Here is a 22,655-nt window from a genome sequence, read left to right on the forward strand (position 1 = left end):
GTTATTGCTCAGTAGCAATAGTCAGGAAGAGAAGAATATATTTCTTACAAGCCATTGGCTCCCCGGTGGTTCTGGTGGTGGTTCTGCTGGTTCTGCTTGTAGTTCTGGTGCTCGGGGGTCACTGGGGGTCTCAGGTGGGAGCTCTGCGGTCTGAAGAGGTGGGGGGACGTGCTGTGGAGGGAGGAGGAGGCTCTGTGGGGGGAGGAGGAGGCTCTGTGGGGGGAGGAGGAGGCTCTGTGGGGGGAGGAGGAGGCTCTGTGGGGGGAGAGGGGCAGCGGCAGGCGGGAGGTGGACATGTTGCCGGAGGACAGGTCGCTCTCTGAAGACTTGAAGCCGTAGCGGGGCGGGGGCTGGGGAGCGGAGAGAGAGTTGTTGTTGTGGTTACGGATCATCGAAGACCTGAGGAAAAAGAGTAAACAAAGTCAAAATCAACAAAGTTCCAAGTTCAAAGGCTTTATTGTCGAATGCACAGCTACAGGGGAGATACATCTGAAGTCCAAGGCCCAACATAAATATATATACATGAGACATAAAACTCATTTGAACTTGTAGAAACACCTTGAAATTCAACCTAATTTCTACTATATTTAAAATCCCGTTCAAATCACTGCAGTGGACTACTGATTATTTGAGTGTGATACAAATTCAAGATGAAGCCCCTCCGCAGTGCGTGCAGGAGTCACCTGTGTGATCCGCTGGCAGTTTGTAAAGACTAATAAAGAAATTATAGGGAAACGAATAAAAAAAAATATTCTGCATCAATGGCTTATTATTTAAAAATGTTTTAAAAAAAATGAATGCACCTCAGCTGTGTGTGCGGGTGAAGTAAACTTTGATATAAAATGTAAATCAAATCAGTTCAATTAACTGCTCAAGTTTACAAAACCTTAAAAAAGTGCATCACACGTTCAGAATGAAGCCCCCCTGCATGCGTGTGACTGTCTGTAAAGATTTGAAGCGATAGAAAAACTTTGATATAAAATACAAATTCAACCCAATTCAAATCAACTTTAAATCCACTACTAATTATTTAAAAACTTTAAAACGTTTATCAAAAGCTCCAAAGTGAAGCCCCTCTGCCTGCAGGGGTCACCTGTGACGGTCTGATAAGCAAACATTTGAAGCGATAGAAAAACTTTGAAATAAAACTTAAATTGAACCCAATTCAAGTCCATTTTAAACTTTTAAAAAGTGGATGAAAAGTTCAAAATGAAGCCCCCCCTCACCTGTGTGACCCGATGGCCGACACCACCTCGCTGTCGCTCTGGCTGGCGAGCGTCGGGTCGAAGGCCTGCAGGCGGGTCAGGCTCCTCAGGTGGCGGGGGGGCCGGGTGGAGGGGGGCGAGGCGGCGTTGCTCATGCTGGAGCGCCTGTACGAGGGGGGGGCTCTGGAGGAGAAGGACATGGTGTTCCCGTTGGCGTCCAGATCGACCCCCCCCGGCTCCGTGTAGCTGTAGTTGAAGTGCAGTTGATGGTGAGTGGGGGTGGGGGTCGGGAGGCGGGGCTTAGGCTGGGTGGTGGTGGGTGGGGGGTCCAGGAGCCTGGGTGGGGGCAGCTTGGGGCAGCCGTCGGGGGTGTAGAGCATGGGGTAACCCCGGGTAACCTCCACGTCCACACTGTGGCCCGAGGGCACCGCCTGCAGCAGCTCCACCGCCTCTTTGTGGGAAAACCCCAACACACACACTCCGCTGATGAACACCAGGATGTCCGCTGGGGGGAAGACAAGAGAGAGATAGAGTTAGTCATACTTAGAGGAGGGAGAAGTACTCGGAAGTTGTAATTGAGTTCTTTCACCAATTTAAGAATGAGAGAAGAATATCATTTTGCGGGTGAAGTACTCCTTTAAATATCTGTGTTTAACAACGTGCATAGGAAACCCTGTGTGTGTGTGTGTGTGTGTGTGTGTGTGTGTGTGTGTGTGTGTGTGTGTGTGTGTGTGTGTGTGTGTGTGTGTGTGTGTGACTAATCCCAGCAGCTACTCCCTGTAACCCTATTATCAGATATGAAGTAGATCAGTGCTGCAGCTTCAGAGGTAATATCTGCCTGTGTGGATGCTTCTCTGTGTGGTGTGTGTGTGTGTGTGTGTGTGTGTGTGTGTGTGTGTGTGTGTGTGTGTGTGTGTGTGTGTGTGTGTGTGTGTGTGTGTGTGTGTGTGTGTGTGTGTACCGTATGTGTGTGTGTTATGATGTTCGGCTCTCAGGATTAGGTGCGGACTGAGATACACACTTACTGAGATCAGAGAGGTTTAATACCTCAGACAGGAAGTAGAGAGACGTTCAAACACACGGCTGATTAAAGCTTCTCATTTCACGTTCTGCAGGATATCAGCGACCAGCATACAGCCCTCAGTCTGCAGATATGTCGTGTACTAGTACTAATAATTAAGATTACTAACATGTATTTAATCTACATATGGTATGCACCTGAACCAGTGGAGGAAGAAGTACACAGACCTTTTACTTAAGGACAAGTAGAAATACTGTTGTCTAAAAATACTTACACACAAAAAAATCTTAATTTAGAATGCTATGTGAGCGAAATAAGTATTAACAGCAAATATACTTTGAGTATAGAAAGTAAAAGTACTTCTCAAGACGAAGGGCTCTTTTCATATTATTTTATATTATTTTAGAATATTATAATTCTGTTTTATCACTAACTGCAAACAAACCACTTCTGCATGTCATTGATGTTTCATTTAAAACGTCAATGCACCTTTCATTATCGTATTTTAAATCTGTCTTATTCTATTTTAGCTTGCTTTCATTTTCTATTCTAACGGCACTTTAAACTCGTTTGATGTTATTTATAATACGTTTCTTTTGCACTTTGTCTCAGTGCGTTAAGCTTTTTGTAAAGCACTTTTGATTTGTCTTTTTGTCCTAATGTGCTATATTAATAAACGTATCCTGCTTTCCCCGCTGTCTTTTAAGTAATCAAATACCTATTTCAGTTTAAGTTTACACTGCACTGTATCTTCTATTGTTGCATTCTATCGCTTCTTATTTCTAAACTTTCTATTTTATTGTCTCTTATTGACTGTTTTAAATACATTTGAATGTTCTTCTTTTGCACTCCATGCTTTAAGCAGAGGTGGGAGAAGTACTCAGATCTGGTACTTGAGTCAAAGTAGAAGTACTCAGATCTGGTACTTGAGTCAAAGTAGAAGTACTCAGATCTGGTACTTGAGTGAAAGTAGAAGTACTCAGGTCTTGTTCTTGAGTGAAAGTAGAAGTACTCAGATCTTGTTCTTGAGTAAAAGTAGAAGTACTCAGATCTTGTTCTTGAGTAAAAGTAGAAGTACTCAGATCTTGTACTTGAGTAAAAGTAGAAGTACTCAGATCTGGTACTTGAGTGAAAGTAGAAGTACTCAGATCTGGTACTTGAGTGAAAGTAGAAGTACTCAGATCTGGTACTTGAGTGAAAGTAGAAGTACTCAGATCTTGTACTTGAGTAAAAGTAGAAGTACTCAGATCTGGTACTTGAGTAAAAGTAGAAGTACTCAGATCTTGTACTTGAGTAAAAGTAGAAGTACTCAGATCTGGTACTTGAGTAAAAGTAGAAGTACTCAGATCTTGTACTTGAGTAAAAGTAGAAGTACTCAGATCTTGTACTTGAGTGAAAGTAGAAGTACTCAGATCTGGTACTTGAGTGAAAGTAGAAGTACTCAGATCTTGTACTTGAGTAAAAGTAGAAGTACTCAGATCTGGTACTTGAGTAAAGTAGTAGAAGTACTCAGATCTGGTTACTTGAGTAAAAGTAGAAGTACTCAGATCTTGTACTTGAGTAAAAGTAGAAGTACTCAGATCTGGTACTTGAGTAAAAGTAGAAGTACTCAGATCTTGTACTTGAGTAAAGTAGAAGTACTCAGATCTGGTACTTGAGTAAAAGTAGAAGTACTCAGATCTTGTACTTGAGTAAAAGTAAAAGTACTCAGATCTTGAACTTGAGTAAAAGTAGAAGTACTCAGATCTTGTACTTGAGTAAAAGTAGAAGTACTCAGATCTTGTACTTGAGTAAAAGTAGAAGTACTCAGATCTTGTACTTGAGTAAAAGTAGAAGTACTCAGATCTTGTACTTGAGTAAAGTAGAAGTACTCAGATCTGGTACTTGAGTAAAAGTAGAAGTACTCAGATCTTGTACTTGAGTAAAAGTAGAAGTACTCAGATCTTGTACTTGAGTAAAAGTAGAAGTACTCAGATCTTGTACTTGAGTAAAAGTAGAAGTACTCAGATCTTGTACTTGAGTAAAAGTAGAAGTACTCAGATCTGGTACTTGAGTAAAAGTAGAAGTACTCAGATATTGTAGTAAAGTAGAAGTACTCAGATCTTGTACTTGAGTAAAAGTAGAAGTACTCAGATATTGTTCTTGAGTAAAAGTAGAAGTACTCAGATCTTGTACTTGAGTAAAAGTAGAAGTACTCAGATATTGTTCTTGAGTAAAAGTAGAAGTACTCAGATCTTGTACTTGAGTAAAAGTAGAAGTACTCAGATCTTGTACTTGAGTAAAAGTAGAAGTACTCAGATCTGGTACTTGAGTCAAAGTAGAAGTACTCAGATCTGGTACTTGAGTAAAAGTAGAAGTACTCAGATCTTGTACTTGAGTAAAAGTAGAAGTACTCAGATCTGGTACTTGAGTAAAAGTAGAAGTACTCAGATCTTGTACTTGAGTAAAAGTAGAAGTACTCAGATCTGGTACTTGAGTAAAAGTAGAAGTACTCAGATCTTGTACTTGAGTAAAAGTAAAAGTACTCAGATCTTGAACTTGAGTAAAAGTAGAAGTACTCAGATCTTGTACTTGAGTAAAAGTAGAAGTACTCAGATCTTGTACTTGAGTAAAAGTAGAAGTACTCAGATCTTGTACTTGAGTAAAAGTAGAAGTACTCAGATCTTGTACTTGAGTAAAAGTAGAAGTACTCAGATCTGGTACTTGAGTAAAAGTAGAAGTACTCAGATCTTGTACTTGAGTAAAAGTAGAAGTACTCAGATATTGTACTTGAGTAAAAGTAGAAGTACTCAGATCTTGTACTTGAGTAAAAGTAGAAGTACTCAGATCTTGTACTTGAGTAAAAGTAGAAGTACTCAGATCTGGTACTTGAGTAAAAGTAGAAGTACTCAGATATTGTTCTTGAGTAAAAGTAGAAGTACTCAGATCTTGTACTTGAGTAAAAGTAGAAGTACTCAGATATTGTTCTTGAGTAAAAGTAGAAGTACTCAGATCTTGTACTTGAGTAAAAGTAGAAGTACTCAGATCTTGTACTTGAGTAAAAGTAGAAGTACTCAGATCTGGTACTTGAGTCAAAGTAGAAGTACTCAGATCTTGTTCTTGAGTCAAAGTAGAAGTACCAGAGTGTAGGAATACTCTGTTACAGTAAAAGTCCTGCATTCAAAATGTTCCTCAAGTGAAAGTAGAAAAGTATTCTCATCAAAATATAGTGAAAGTAGCGACAGTAAAAGTAGTCGTTGTGCAGATTGGTCCATTTCAGAATAACATATATGATATGTTTTATAATGATTGATCATGAAAGTGTTCTCAAAGCTGGTAAAGGTGCAGCTAGTTTGAATTACTTTGTATACTGCAGGGTAGCTGGTGGATTTACTCCAGGTGGAACTAAAGTCTGATTCAACACTTGGTTATATTTCACATCATTCATCCACATCTGTGAAGTAACTAAAGGTATTGAATACATGTAGTGGAGTAGAAGTACACCATTTACCTCTGAATTGTAGTGGAGTAAAAGTACAAAGAAGAATAAAATGGAAATACTAAAGTAAAGTACAAGTAGCTCAACATTTTACTTATGTACAGTACTTGAGTAAATGTACTTAGTTACTTCCCACCTCTGGCTTAAAAGTTCTTATTTTAAAACACCATGAAATTCCTTTATGCTAAAATACATTATATAAATCGACTTGCCTTTACCCTTTGCTCAACTGCTCTCTTCAACCATCTGATTATATACAGTATATATACATATGGTATGATCTGTCCGGTGCATTATCTCTATCTGCTGGTTGTGTTTTCACCTGTCTGGAGCACCGAGGGTCCGCTGGACGTCACGCTGTAGATCTGCAGGAACTCTCTGGGCCGGCTGCCTCCCACGATGTTGAACCCAAACCCTCTGGAACCTTTAGTGAGCAGAGCGTGAACCGGGAAGCCTCGCAGCTCCAGGGGCTGGTCCGTGAACCCTGGGGATCAGCGGAGATAAAAGAAACCAGAAACACAGAGAGGGTGAGAGGATCACTTCCAGGGAAAAGTGGTAAAAGACTTTCAGGCAGCAAGCAGATCACCAGAGTGAAATCAGAGAGAGAGAGGAAGAGTCCTGTGTGTTTTAAAGACTCAAATGTTCACGTGTGTGTGAGAGTGTTTGTGTACCGTATGTGTGTGTGTTATGATGTTCGGCTCTCAGGATTAGGTGCGGACTGAGATACACACTTACTGAGATCAGAGAGGTTTAATACCTCAGACAGGAAGTAGAGAGACGTTCAAATACACGGCTGATTAAAGCTTCTCATTTCACGTTCTGCAGGATATCAGCGACCAGCATACAGCCCTCAGTCTGCAGATATGTCGTGTACTAGTGCTAATAATTAAGATTACTAACATGTATTTAATCTACATATGGTATGCACCTGAACCAGTGGAGGAAGAAGTACACAGACCTTTTACTTAAGGACAAGTAGAAATACTGTTGTCTAAAAATACTTATGTGAGCGAAATAAGTATTAACAGCAAATATACTTTGAGTATAGAAAGTAAAAGTACTTCTCATGAAGAAGAAGGTTTAGAGATTCAGATAATTGCAAACCAATCACCAGATGGCTTTTAACAAAATATACTTATAAATAGAAAAGTTCACACACACACACACACACACACACACACACACACACACACACACACACACACACACACACACACACACACACACACACACACACACACACACACACACACACACACACACACACACACACACACCAAAGTGTAAAGTGCATTAAAAGCAGGATCCATTACGTCATAAAAAATCAGATGCATAATCCATTAGACTTCCCAAAGCACTGCATTCTGGGTATACTTTATACACTATCTACCTTAACTTTGCATAAAAGAAAACCTAGTGAAAAGGATTTTATTTGTTGTCATATTTTTTTAGCGGGGAATGTTTGTAAAGTGGAGCAGCAATTTCAGGTTGCATACATGTAAACAATTTAAACAATTGCCTGTGGTTGCACACATAAATCCACAAATCATTTTATTTAACTGTATTTGCATTTTTTCATCAAAAATGAATATAAGTTTCTATTAATTAAATATTATATATTGTACATTTTTATTTTCACTTCTTACACATGTTTAATTAAGTGTCTAATGTTTATATAATTATTTGTATTCTATTTGTACATTTTTCTTGCAAATTTGTAATTTAACCTAATACATTTATATAATTATTTTAGTCTTATTTTATTCTGAAATAAAGCAGATATCATAAACCCCAATTCCCAGTATTAACAGCATTACAAAATATGTGTGTGAAGAGAAAATACATTTGTTATCCTTCTGTTTTTATCTATTAATCCTGAGATTATAGATACTATATTCTACATGCAGGTCATAGTGTCCATAACGGAGACTCTACCCCCCTCTGCTGGTGAGACAGGAGTGCTGCACTTTACTGGGACAGCACTGGAACAGATGGGTGTACAATCAGCCTGTCAGACAAACATCAAAACTAGATTACGTCCTTGTTCTTTTAACAGCGCGTCATGTGACCACCCAATTAGGAAATGCAGTCACATGACGGAGGCAGCAGAGCGCCTGGCAGAGAGCCAGCAGAGCTTTAGGCCTTAATCACTCGCTCCATTCAGATAAAAAAGCTCATTCGACTGCAACAAGCTGCCTCTGTCTGTTACTTCCGCTCTTCACAAACATGGGGCTTCATTCAGACAGATACATGTGTCACCAGTGTTGCAATGATTTCATCCGAAGAAAAGGAATAAAAGACGAGGCTCACATTCGTTCTGGTAGACGCTCTCCCTGCTCGGGGCTCGAGGGCTCTGCCAGTTGGTCCTCTTTGTGTGACGACTAGACAAAGCAGAAGAAAAGATTCCCTCCTCAGAAACATAAGAGTTCTGGATGTAATGTGGCAGCATGTGAACATAATACAGTCAGAGATTAACAGAGGGGCCTGGTGTAGATAGACGGGGAAATAGCAGCTTTGCCGTATAGACATTATTATTTTTGGAAATATACATATTCTCTTTTATGCCACGATCGATCCCATGTGTCATATCCATCCAGAGGTGTCAACTTGAGTCACATGACATTCAAGTCAGAATTTAGTCACAAATTTGATGATTTTAGAAAAAAAAGATTTTAAACTTGGAATCTAACACCAATGACTCGTGCTTGACTTTACTTGGACCTTAGCATTTTGATTTGAAAACACTCAATGCCTTTCCCCAAGCCCAGAGATGACTTTTTTTTTAAAGGACTGCCACTAATCAATTTATTTCCTGAATCAGCTTATGTTGACGACACTAGATCCGCATCACATCGGGTTGCAGGAGACAACCATAACGAACCAACACACTGAATGTAACCTTTTATTTGAATAAGGATGATTTTGTTTCCATACAAAAATACATGTGCAGGCCGAAAAAAAAAGACGGAGACGCATTGTGACCGGTTTTGAACTCTAAATGGAAATAGGATGTACCTGAGACTTCACTGCAAAGACTTGAGAACATCTTCTGACTTGAGAAATAATAACTTGGTCCTACCTTTGCTTAGTCTGGTAATTATAAAGGGACAGTAAGCTTAGTCTGTCTCTAAGTAAGGAGAGAGTAAAAACCCCTTTAAAGCTCTCTGATCAACATGTTTTATTCTGATATATTTAGGACTAAAACCACCACCAGTTTCATCCCAGAGACTATTCTGCACTATTTCTACTACATTCTATTTTATTGTATTTACTTGCACTATTATCTGTGTTATTGTGTTGCTCTGTTGGAGGAGCCTGTGACCTCAGATTTCCATTGTCATAACTACACTGAAGCTATGTACACATGACAATAAAAGCCTTGAATCCTTGAATTGAATCTTGAATTTGCGGACCGTGTGCAGACCCTCACTCTGAGTAGTAGGAGTCCCCGGGGTCGCTGAAGGCCTGCTCCCAGAGGTCGGGGGTCACTCCTCTGAGCCGCCGGCCGATCATCCCGCTCTCAAACCCTCGACTCTCCCCCCCGCTGCTGGAGGCCCGGGGCCGGCCGGCGGGGCGGTGTGGGGGGGGGACGCTGCTGCTGAGCCCTGCAGAGCCTCCTGCAATATCAGAGACAACCACAAGCATTACAAATCTACAAATTAACAGTGATGTTTTTTGTGTGCATGTAAATGGTCTGCAAAGGCTAAAATCCATGTGTTCCCTCCAGAAGGAATTTCTCTCACACACACACTGGTCTACATTAGACTCCTTTGTTTACTTCTGGAACATAGTGACATCATTGTGGAACACTATTGGCTAGCTCTCCAACACATTGTACGTGACCCTGGAAAATTAGATCTTTAAATCAGATTTCAAAAAGCCAACATTGTCTAAAATCTTGGCTCTTGTGTCATTACGTTTCATTTAGCTGACACTTTTATCTCACATTTGGATATTTCATTTTGTTTCAGATTAGTGTGTAATCTTTATGTATGTCTCACCGTCTCAATTTGACTTTTGGAACATAGTGACATCATTGTGTAACACTCGCGCTTCTATCGGCTAGTGCTCCAACACATTGTACGTGACCTTGGAAAACAGTTAGATCTTTAAATCAGATTTGTTTTAAAGCCAGCATTGTCTATAATCTTGGTTCTTTGTGTCAATTTCTCTCACTTTAAGTCACTTAGCAGATGCAGGAGGTGAACAAGTTCCTGCTGAACCTGTGTTAACGACCTGATGCTGTGCAATCTGATGTCAGGCGAAAAACCCTGAGGTCAGCATTTCTCTGAGGAGGCGGAGTGTGTGAGTGTGTGACCATGCATGCAGTATACCACAAAGCAGAACAGAGAGACATGCATGCTGTCTCCTCTCTGTCCTTGTATCTGTCCTTCCTGATCTGACGTAACCAGGGGAACCACCCACACCTCAGAGCATGACTCAGCAGAACTCAGTGTGATCCACGCTGCCTGTGGCTCTGACTCTGGATCTGAGCCCACTTCCATCCTGTCTGCTGCACCACTCTGCCTCCACCTTTCCTCTCAGCCCTGTCCACACCCTCCCTCCCTCCCTCCCTCCCTCCCTTCCTCACCTCCTAATCTCCTACTCGCCTTCTGTTCGGCTTCTGTGAACTTGTGAGACTCTCAAACACCGCCTTCATGATTTTATCAGCACACATTGAGATTAAGTGGTTTGGAAAAGGCCGTTTTCAGGTTGTCATGCATTGCCGTTTAATTAATAAGGTTATTTGTCTCCATTAAATTCATTTTAGTGCTATTGTTCCTGCACACTTTTCCAACATATGTTGAAAACAACATAAACAAAGAACAACTTCTAATCTACTACTGCATATAAAAGGTGAATAATTTATTTCTACTTCACTACATTTATTGAATAGCTTGTGATATAATGTCTGATACTTAAAAGTACATTTAGCTAATTATATGATATCTAAAGTGAGATTTGGAATATAGGACTTGTACGTGTAATGGAGTATTTTTGGTATTGTTACTTCAGTAAAGGATCTGAATGCTTCCTCTTCCTCTGTCCTTGTCACATGACCCCCCCTCCCCCCCGACCTTCCTCTGGAGGAGATCCAGCGATCGATGCCCCCCAGCCCCGCGGAGAGTTAGAGCATACTAATCTGCAGATGATTGATTAATGTGAGGATCAGAGACTGAGCTGCAGATGGAGCGCTGCAGGGCTTCTTCTACCGGAGGAAGCCTCAGACCCTTTACTTAAGAAAGTACCATTAAAAGGTAAATGTATATATGTTGTGATGGAAACTTCTGAAGCAATGGAGACTCAGAGAGACATGAGGAGAGCTGGAACTTTGAGGGCAAACACTGATGGTTTATTTGGAGATTCGGCCGGAGAATTCACAAGACATGTTCTGAAGATCTCGATCCCAGACCCATGTATTTAGCTGGTTCTGAGAGAATAATCAACATTGTGCATAACAAGATAAAGCACTATAATAACACCTCTATCAGCTGATGCCAACAGGCAGGAAATGGTCACACAGACCCGCCTTGTCACAGGTCTGTGCTCAACGAGGGCAGTACAAACTGATACACTGGGTCAAAGTTGGGCTTAGGAAAGTATTTCCCCAACAAACTGATACACCGGGTCAAAGTAATGGGCCTAGGAAAGTATTTCCCCAACAAACTGATACACTGGGTCAAAGTAATGGGCCTAGGAAAGTATTTCCCTAACAAACTGATACACCGGGTCAAAGTAATGGGCCTAGGAAAGTATTTACCCAACAAACTGATACACTGGGTCAAAGTAATGGGCCTAGGAAAGTATTTCCCCAACAAACTGATACACTGGGTCAAAGTTGGGCTTAGGAAAGTATTTCCCCAACAAACTGATAGACTGGGTCAAAGTAATGGGCCTAGGAAAGTATTTCCCCAACAAACTGATAGACTGGGTCAAAGTAATGGGCCTAGGAAAGTATTTCCCCAACAAACTGATACACCGGGTCAAAGTAATGGGCCTAGGAAAGTATTTCCCCAACAAACTGATACACCGGGTCAAAGTAATGGGCCTAGGAAAGTATTTCCCCAACAAACTGATACACTGGGTCAAAGTAATGGGCCTAGGAAAGTATTTCTCCAACAAACTGCTACACCGGGTCAAAGTAATGGGCCTAGGAAAGTATTTTTCCAACAAACTGATACACTGGGTCAAAGTAATGGGCCTAGGAAAGTATTTCTCCAACAAACTGCTACACCGGGTCAAAGTAATGGGCCTAGGAAAGTATTTCCCCAACAAACTGATACACCGGGTCAAAGTAATGGGCCTAGGAAAGTATTTCTCCAAAAAACTGATACACTGGGTCAAAGTTGGGCTTAGGAAAGTATTTCCCCAACAAACTGATACACCGGGTCAAAGTAATGGGCCTAGGAAAGTATTTCCCCAACAAACTGATACACCGGGTCAAAGTAATGGGCCTAGGAAAGTATTTCCCCAACAAACTGATACACTGGGTCAAAGTAATGGGCCTAGGAAAGTATTTCCCCAACAAACTGATACACTGGGTCAAAGTAATGGGCCTAGGAAAGTATTTCTCCAACAAACTGATACACCGGGTCAAAGTAATGGGCCTAGGAAAGTATTTCCCCAACAAACTGATACACCGGGTCAAAGCAATGGGCCTAGGAAAGTATTTCTCCAACAAACTGATACACCGGGTCAAAGTAATGGGCCTATGAAAGTATTTCTCCAACAAACTGATACACTGGGTCAAAGTAATGGGCCTAGGAAAGTATTTCCCCAACAAACTGATACACTGGGTCAAAGTAATGGGCCTAGGAAAGTATTTCTCCAACAAACTGATACACTGGGTCAAAGTAATGGGCCTCGGAAAGTATTTCTCCAACAAACTGATACACTGGGTCAAAGTAATGGGCCTAGGAAAGTATTTCCCCAACAAACTGATACACTGGGTCAAAGTAATGGGCATAGGAAACTATTTCCCCAATAAACTGATACACTGGGTCAAAGTAATGGGCCTAGGAAAGTATTTCTCCAACAAACTGATACACCGGGTCAAAGTAATGGGCCTAGGAAAGTATTTCCCCAACAAACTGATACACTGGGTCAAAGTAATGGGCCTAGGAAAGTATTTCTCCAACAAACTGATACACCGGGTCAAAGTAATGGGCCTAGGAAAGTATTTCCCCAACAAACTGATACACCGGGTCAAAGTAATGGGCCTAGGAAAGTATTTCCCCAACAAACTGATACACCGGGTCAAAGTAATGGGCCTAGGAAAGTATTTCTCCAATAAACTGATACACCGGGTCAAAGTAATGGGCCTAGGAAAGTATTTCTCCAACAAACTGATAGACTGGGTCAAAGTAATGGGCCTAGGAAAGCATTTCTCCAACAAACTGATACACTGGGTCAAAGTAATGGGCCTAGGAAAGTATTTCCCCAACAAACTGATACACCGGGTCAAAGTAATGGGCCAGGAAAGTATTTCTCCAACAAACTGATACACCGGGTCAAAGTAATGGGCCTAGGAAAGTATTTCTCCAACAAACTGATACACTGGGTCAAAGTAATGGGCCTAGGAAAGTATTTCCCCAACAAACTGATACACTGGGTCAAAGTAATGGGCCTAGGAAAGTATTTCTCCAACAAACTGATACACTGGGTCAAAGTAATGGGCCTGGGAAAGTATTTCTCCAACAAACTGATACATCGGGTCAAAGTAATGGGCCTAGGAAAGTATTTCTCCAACAAACTGATACACCGGGTCAAAGTAATGGGCCAGGAAAGTATTTCCCCAACAAACTGATACACCGGGTCAAAGTAATGGGCCTAGGAAAGTATTTCTCCAACAAACTGATACATCGGGTCAAAGTAATGGGCCTAGGAAAGTATTTCTCCAACAAACTGATACACCGGGTCAAAGTAATGGGCCAGGAAAGTATTTCCCCAACAAACTGATATACCGGGTCAAAGTAATGGGCCTAGGAAAGTATTTCTCCAACAAACTGATACACCGGGTCAAAGTAATGGGCCTAGGAAAGTATTTCCCCAACAAACTGATAGACTGGGTCAAAGTAATGGGCCTAGGAAAGTATTTCCCCAACAAACTGATACACCGGGTCAAAGTAATGGGCCTAGGAAAGTATTTCCCCAACAAACTGATACACCGGGTCAAAGTAATGGGCCTAGGAAAGTATTTCCCCAACAAACTGATACACCGGGTCAAAGTAATGGGCCTAGGAAAGTATTTCCCCAACAAACTGATACACCGGGTCAAAGTAATGGGCCTAGGAAAGTATTTCCCCAACAAACTGATACACCGGGTCAAAGTAATGGGCCTAGGAAAGTATTTCCCCAACAAACTGATACACTGGGTCAAAGTAATGGGCCTAGGAAAGTATTTCCCCAACAAACTGATAGACTGGGTCAAAGTAATGGGCCTAGGAAAGTATTTCCCCAACAAACTGATAGACTGGGTCAAAGTAATGGGCCTAGGAAAGTATTTCCCCAACAAACTGATACACCGGGTCAAAGTAATGGGCCTAGGAAATTATTTCCCCAATAAACTGATACACCGGGTCAAAGTAATGGGCCTAGGAACGTATTTCTCCAACAAACTGATACACCGGGTCAAAGTAATGGGCCTAGGAAAGTATTTCTCCAACAAACTGATACACCGGGTCAGAGTAATGGGCCTAGGAAAGTATTTCCACAACAAACTGATACACCGGGTCAAAGTAATGGGCCTAGGAAAGTATTTCCACAACAAACTGATACACCGGGTCAAAGTAATGGGCCTAGGAAAGTATTTCCCCAACAAACTGATACACCGGGTCAGAGTAATGGGCCTAGGAAAGTATTTCCACAACAAACTGATACACCGGGTCAAAGTAATGGGCCTAGGAAAGTATTTCCCCAACAAACTGATACACCGGGTCAAAGTAATGGGCCTAGGAAAGTATTTCCCCAACAAACTGATACACCGGGTCAAAGTAATGGGCCTAGGAAAGTATTTCCCCAACAAACTGATAGACTGGGTCAAAGTAATGTGCCTAGGAAAGTATTTCTCCAACAAACTGATACACTGGATCAAAGTAATGGGCCTAGGAAAGTATTTCCCCAACAAACTGATACACTGGGTTAAAGTAATGGGCCTAGGAAAGTATTTCTCCAACAAACTGATAGACTGGGTTAAAGTAATGGGCCTAGGAAAGTATTTCTCCAACAAACTGATACACTGGGTCAAAGTAATGGGCCAGGAAAGTATTTCCCCAACAAACTGATACACCGGGTCAAAGTAATGGGCCTAGGAAAGTATTTCCCCAACAAACTGATACACTGGGTCAAAGTAATGGGCCAGGAAAGTATTTATCCAACAAACTGATACACTGGGTCAAAGTAATGGGCCAGGAAAGTATTTCCCCAACAAACTGATACACCGGGTCAAAGTAATGGGCCTAGGAAAGTATTTCTCCAACAAACTGATACACTGGGTCAAAGTAATGGGCCTAGGAAAGTATTTCTCCAACAAACTGATACACTGGGTCAAAGTAATGGGCCTAGGAAACTATTTCTCCAACAAACTGATACACTGGGTCAAAGTAATGGGCCTAGGAAAGTATTTCCCCAACAAACTGATAGACTGGGTCAAAGTAATGGGCCTAGGAAAGTATTTCCCCAACAAACTGATAGACTGGGTCAAAGTAATGGGCCTAGGAAAGTATTTCCCCAACAAACTGATACACTGGGTCAAAGTAATGGGCCTAGGAAAGTATTTCCCCAACAAACTGATACACTGGGTCAAAGTAATGGGCCTAAGAAAGTATTTCTCCAACAAATGTCTTCAACAAAATCTTCATCTTGGAACTAAAGCTGTAACATAATGATAATGGAGTAGAAGTGTCACATGATTTATGCATTAATGTGATTTTTTATATTATTTTAAAGCACCGTCAACCCTAAATCATCTCATGTTTATATGATTGTTTTTACAATGTATGTGATCTTTAATTTACATTTTTATTTAATCATGTTTATTTAAATAATTCTATTCAATTTTTATCTTATTTTACCCTTTTACTGCACATTTTTACTTGCTTCTATTTCTACTTTGACTACTTATATTTATATACATATTTTAGTTCTAGTTTTATTTAATATTTTTAGTTTAGTTTTATTATTAAAGGTCACCTATTTATTTTTAGGCAATAGCATAGGTCTCAGATATTTAAAAAACATGTCTATGAAGTGTTTTGCTCAAAATACCAAACAGATCATTCTAGCCATGCCTCAATCCCTCTATTTCACTTCCTGTTTCAAAAGTGCTGATTTGGGTATAAAGCTTTAAAATAATAAAAAAGGAGGGGTCTGAGCTCATGCGGGACCCGGCAGCTACTGTCTAAACTAAATGCTGCCGTGATGAAACGCCATATCATGGATTATCAAGGATTCTCTCTGAAACAGTCTGGAGCTCAAAGGCTTTCTCTCTTGCCGGTTATACCACAAGGTGAGTTCCTTTTTACTTCCTGCTTCTTCACACACATGCTCTCCAGTACAGGTTAGCTCTGAGTGTTAGCGATGCTAATGTAAACACCGACCATATTACGTCCAAAACAGTCGGGCATTGTTTCTGATAGCAACGTTTCTGATTGGGCCGTGGGTCCACATTTCAGATATTACGTCATATCGGACGCAAATCTGGATCAGCTCCGTTGTTCCCCGTTTTTAGAGATTTGGGTACGGAGGAAAAGAGAGGTTGTATTTTCTGACGCTGCGTGATTTCACATGTTGATGTATAAAATACATCAACAAGTGCATTTTGCACGATAAGTCCCCTTTAAAAGGAAACCCAATTTCGTCCAGAATACAATCATTCTGTTTCAGATTCTGATTCAGGAGTAGCACTGGCTCAAACGCTAATATTTTAAACATTCGTGATGTGTGTTTTTTTTATTATCTAAAAGTCTGTAGAAGTTTATTGTACCGCCACCAAGACACTGATTTCGTAGCCAAATTGGGAACAATTCAAACAAATACTAAATGATGAATAGTATTATAAATATTAATCCATTTTGTTTTTGCAATATTTTGATTCCACTGACCTGAGAGTCCCGAGTCGTCCTCACTGTTCTCCGCGTCCTCTGCACTTTTCTCAAGGTTGCTGAGGGACTTGCTCCTCGTTCTGAAGTTCCTGAGCAGGTTTCGGTGCTCTTGGTAGGTGATGGGGGGGCTCTCTGCGCTGATGTGCACGGGGCGGGGGGTGCCGTAGTAATTCCCTGAGACAGAGGAGGACACAGGGACAGACGACTTGAGAAATGACACAAGTCACCGTGTTTATAATGATGATATTTTATTTTGCTAAACCTGCAGCCTCAACTAAAACAGATCATGTTTTTTTCAAAGCAGATTAGAAATACATTCTGACAAGGAGAGTTTATTTTTAGATTGATTTATTAAGGAAGCTCAAGGTGCCTTAAATAATAAATGTTGGCATTTATTATGAAAGGGCATAATAAGAGAGTAAAACTAACATGTTTCTAATCTAATAACTAGAGGGACAAAACTAATATCGTTGTCCTTGCAGATAAATTACGTCTTAATGGTTTTACAGGAAGTGGTCGTTGCATTAATCATGATGTCTGTCTTTCAGCGCCCTTTGCACTCCGCACTATTATTACACGTTTCTATTGATTAAATGATCAGTGATGGAAGAAGTCCTCCGGTTTGTCAATATTAAAAATCAAAAAACGAATCTTAAGACTTTGCAATTAGGTTTGTGATGCGTTCGATATCTGTGTGTACATGTATATGGCAGTTTACTTTACTCTGTTCAGCTAAAAGTCCTGTACTCAAAACATTACTTCTCAGTACGTCAAAGGATCGGCTTCAAAATAACTCAAAGTACCAAAAAAGTATTTATTGTGCATTATAACCCTTTTTGTAAATATATTTTCATTGATTTATTGTAGTTTAATTCCACACAGCTTTCAATTGAATAGGTTTTTATTGTAAATATTTGTACATGTTTTTTTCATAGCTTTATGTAGTTTTTTATTTGTTTCCCTTATACATATTTTAATTGTATTTCTCCCTGTTGTACTTTTCTAACCCATGTATTTCTGTATACGTGCATCATGTCTCCCCAGAGATAATCCACTGTATTTACTCTCTCTATGTATTCTATATTCCCAGTGACAGCCATCTGCTGCTGAAGACGAAATGACATTACCTCCAACATGCATCTGTTTCAGAGAGGAAGCATTAGATTACTGAACTCCTCAACAAGGTCAGCAGCCGCCACCATTTACTGCTGAAACCCCACAATGCACTGCTGTAACCCCCCCCCCCATGCACTGCTGATCCTGAAGTGAGGATGACATTCATGGCTGCCATTAAACTCTGATAAATGATGGATGCTAATATATGGAGGCTTTTAATCAGAGGCAGCACTCTGACCCTTACAGGGGGGGGGGACCTGAGAGCATTAATATGCAGAGAGAGAAGCGACTAACTGATATTAACTCTGTTAACCTCGTTCATCACAACAAAAACCTGCCAATACATGGGATTATTTACAACAGCTGGCCTGGCGCGGGTCAAGTCTATATGGAGCATCTGCACCTGGCCAGGAAGTAGCCACCAGTCACCGTTTTTATATTGATTTTTGTTTTGCTAAACCTGCAGCCTAAACTTTATGGTTCATTGTTGGTTCAAATTACATTAGAATTTAATTAGAATTTTTTTATATTGATTTATTTTACATAAAGGCAGCTCAATAATTTTACATAATAAATGCTTGATTAAATGATTAAATAAAAAAATAGATTAAAAGTTATTTTAAAATTAAGCAGTTTAAAAGACACTAGTAGTGAGAAGAACAGATTTTAGAATCAAACATAAAAATAAGCACTTTCTGTGCATATCATCAAACGTAGATGAAGAGCAATTTAAGTCACTGGCATGCACCTTTTTGTTTAAAGGGGACCTATCATGCAAAATGCACTTTTCGATGTCTTTTATACATAAACATGTGTCTCCGGTGTGTCAGGGAACTCACGCAGCGTCAGAAAATGAAACCCTTTCTCTTTTCCTCCGTACCCACATCTTTTAAAAACGGGTACATCGAGCGGATACAGATTTGCTGCCGATATGACGTAATTTCGGATGGTGGACCCACAGAGAGTTGCTATCAGAAACAATGCCTGATGTGTTTTGGACGTAATATGGTCTGTGTTCACATTAGCATCGCTAACACTCAGAGCTAACCTGAACTGGAGAGCATGTGTGTGAAGAAGCAGGAAGTAAAAAAAAGAACTCACCTTGTGATAAACCCGCAAGAGAAAAAGCATTTGAGCTCCATACTGTTTCAGAAATAATCCTTGATGTGGTTTAGAACAGGATGGCGTTTATCACAGCAGAATTTAACTTTATATCCGGTAGAATTCTGATCAGGCATTAGCTCCGCCTCCTTTTTTATTTTTTTCAAGCTAAGGACCCAGAATCAGCGTTTCTCTAACAGCTGAAATAGAGGTGTATGAGGGATTTCTAAAATGCATGATCTGTGTGTATTTTGAGCAAAACACATCATAGACATGTTTTTATATATTCGTATATATCTGAGACCCATAATATATGCCTAAAAATAGCATGATAGGTGCACTTTAAATTGGTCTGAGATAATGCAATACTTCTGTTAAAAAGTAATTCCTTCTTACAGTATCTTACAAAACATCAGAATTCAAATCAATCAGTAAAAATGATCACACTCACAAAATAATGATGATAATATACTGTATATCTAAAACAAACTAGGACATTTGATCACATGTTCTTATTTTATATCATTGTCTCCCTTTACATGCTAGACTAGAGTCCAAGATTATACTTATAAAATATTGCAGAGATTTGCCCTTTATCCTACTTATCGTCAAACTAGGTTTCATAATTAACTTTGCGCTAATTTATTTGACGTGAAACAGACAAGCTACAATCACTAACACCAGGCTGCTAAACCAACAGTCCTAAAACCTTTTGAATGCACTTTATAGCTCTATACGACTTAAGTATGTATTACCCTTCGTATGATTGTTTATGTGTTTTTGTTGTTGTTTGTTTTCGTTTGCGCAAGGTTGCACCCCAACATCTCATTGTGTATGTTAGTATGATGACAATAAAGGCTTTCTATTCTAAGTTATATCCATAGCTTCTCTTGGATAACTTTAACTCACTGTACATTTTACATTTGTATTCCATTTCATATTTAATATTCCATTCCTTACATACTTAATAATATCCTGCATTATATTTTGTTACTGTTAATTTGTTTTTTAATGCTATTTTATTTCTATTTCAGATGTTTACATTTTGGATTGTTTACTTCTTGTCTTTTAACTTCTCTAATGTACAATGCCATGTATTTTTATGCTGCTACAATGCAACAAAATCCCAAATGTGGATCAATAAAGTAGTTCTTTATCTGTATCTTTACAGTAGGTGTTATTGATTGAGCTTTCGAGGCGCCTCACCTTTGAACTTCCCGCTCTCCAGCAGCGCTCCCGACTCCTCCAGAGAGAAGAACTCCTGGATGGACACGAAGTTGTAATCTACGCCGGAGATCTCCCCGTCTCTGAGCTGTCTGGTGGTGCCTGGGAGAGGAAATATAGAGAATATGAGACCAGAGGAAATATAGAATCTTCATACATCAGGTCAGAGAGAGAGAGAAATACTGCCAGCTCTAACGGAAAAGACACTTAATCACATCCTCTCATCGGGGGGGCATGAATCTTAGTTAAGTGTTTAAATAAAGCGACAACTCAGCAAACTATAAATAGTCCGACCATCACAATTTGACAAATTGTTTAAAAAATATAATTCAATGAGAGGTGACAACCTCCTGAATCATTTCTGGTTCATTTTCAAGCAGTAGAGGAGAAATTATTCAGATATTTTATAAACAAAGAGTTATCTCCTGCTGATTTTCAGGTGTATATCAGTATGTAGTGTCTCTACTTTAAAGAGTCCTCTCCTGCTGATGTCCAGGTGTATATCAGTATGTAGTGTCTCTACTTTAAAGAGTCCTCTCCTGCTGATTTTCAGGTGTATATCAGTATGTAGTGTCTCTACTTTAAAGAGTCCTCTCCTACTGATGTTCAGGTGTATATCAGTATGTAGTGTCTCTACTTTAAAGAGTCCTCTCCTGCTGATGTTCAGGTGTATATCAGTATGTAGTGTCCCTACTTTAAAGAGTCCTCTCCTGCTGATGTTCAGGTTCATATCAGTATGTAGTGTCTCTACTTTAAAGAGTCCTCTCCTGCTGATGTTCAGGTGTATATCAGTATGTAGTGTCTCTACTTTAAAGAGTCCTCTCCTGCTGATTTTCAGGTGTATATCAGTATGTAGTGTCTCTACTTTAAAGAGTCCTCTCCTACTGATGTTCAGGTGTATATCAGTATGTAGTGTCTCTACTTTAAAGAGTCCTCTCCTGCTGATGTTCAGGTGTATATCAGTATGTAGTGTCCCTACTTTAAAGAGTCCTCTCCTGCTGATGTTCAGGTTCATATCAGTATGTAGTGTCTCTACTTTAAAGAGTCCTCTCCTGCTGATGTTCAGGTGTATATCAGTATGTAGTGTCTCTACTTTAAAGAGTCCTCTCCTGCTGATGTTCAGGTGTATATCAGTATGTAGTGTCTCTACTTTAAAGAGTCCTCTCCTGCTGATGTTCAGGTGTATATCAGTATGTAGTGTCTCTACTTTAAAGAGTCCTCTCCTGCTGATTTTCAGGTGTATATCAGTATGTAGTGTCTCTACTTTAAAGAGTCCTCTCCTGCTGATTTTCAGGTGTATATCAGTATGTAGTGTCTCTACTTTAAAGAGTCCTCTCCTGCTGATGTTCAGGTGTATATCAGTATGTAGTGTCTCTACTTTAAAGAGTCCTCTCCTGCTGATGTTCAGGTGTATATCAGTATGTAGTGTCTCTACTTTAAAGAGTCCTCTGCTGCTGATGTTCAGGTGTATATCAGTATGTAGTGTCTCTACTTTAAAGAGTCCTCTCCTGCTGATGTTCAGGTGTATATCAGTATGTAGTGTATCTACTTTAAAGAGTTCTCTCCTGCTGATGTTCAGGTGTATATCAGTGTGTAGTGTCTCTACTTTAAAGAGTCCTCTCCTGCTGATGTTCAGGTGTATATCAGTGTGTAGTGTCTCTACTTTAAAGAGTCCTCTCCTGCTGATGTCCAGGTGTATATCAGTATGTAGTGTCTCTACTTTAAAGAGTCCTCTCCTGCTGATGTTCAGGTGTATATCAGTATGTAGTGTCTCTACTTTAAAGAGTCCTCTCCTGCTGATGTTCAGGTGTATATCAGTATGTAGTGTCTCTACTTTAAAGAGTCCTCTCCTGCTGATGTTCAGGTGTATATCAGTATGTAGTGTCTCTACTTTAAAGAGTCCTCTCCTGCTGATGTTCAGGTGTATATCAGTATGTAGTGTCTCTACTTTAAAGAGTCCTCTCCTGCTGATGTTCAGGTGTATATCAGTATGTAGTGTCTCTACTTTAAAGAGTCCTCTCCTGCTGATGTTCAGGTGTATATCAGTATGTAGTGTCTCTACTGGGACATGTCTCCGTGCTTTAATGTTCAAAAAGCTCTTTATTCTTCTCATACTGCCTGTGCTGCAGCACCTCTTTTCACCCTCTGTCTGAAACCAGAGCCCAGTCTGCTCTGATTGGTTAGCTGGCCGGCTCTGTTGTGATTGGTCAACCGCTTAGAGATTTCCCGCCCCTTAGCCTATCACGTACAATGTGTTTGAGCGCTAGCCAATTGAAGCAGGAGTGTTATAGTGATGTCACTATTACATAATAATTAGTATTTATTTATTTTTTAGTAATGTTATTATTATTATATTGATGTTTCCTTTAATTATTTACTTAAAATGGCTCTAACACATACTTTTTAGG

At 40.1% G+C, this 22,655-nt stretch overlaps 1 protein-coding gene across 1 annotated transcript in view; it reads right to left on the reverse strand.

The window, feature by feature from the left end:
* Positions 1–22,655, reverse strand: part of LOC117563143 (membrane-associated guanylate kinase, WW and PDZ domain-containing protein 1) — an 88,191-nt gene that overhangs the window by 24,966 nt on the left and 40,570 nt on the right. The window contains 7 exon segments of the mRNA XM_034241317.1: positions 49–399; positions 1,227–1,710; positions 6,027–6,188; positions 8,015–8,085; positions 9,135–9,321; positions 16,807–16,980; positions 20,230–20,349. Of these exon segments, the coding sequence (XP_034097208.1) occupies positions 49–399; positions 1,227–1,710; positions 6,027–6,188; positions 8,015–8,085; positions 9,135–9,321; positions 16,807–16,980; positions 20,230–20,349 (1,549 nt within the window).

The sequence above is a fragment of the Gymnodraco acuticeps genome, unplaced genomic scaffold (genome assembly GCF_902827175.1).
Source record: "Gymnodraco acuticeps unplaced genomic scaffold, fGymAcu1.1, whole genome shotgun sequence".
Taxonomy (NCBI): domain Eukaryota; kingdom Metazoa; phylum Chordata; class Actinopteri; order Perciformes; family Bathydraconidae; genus Gymnodraco; species Gymnodraco acuticeps.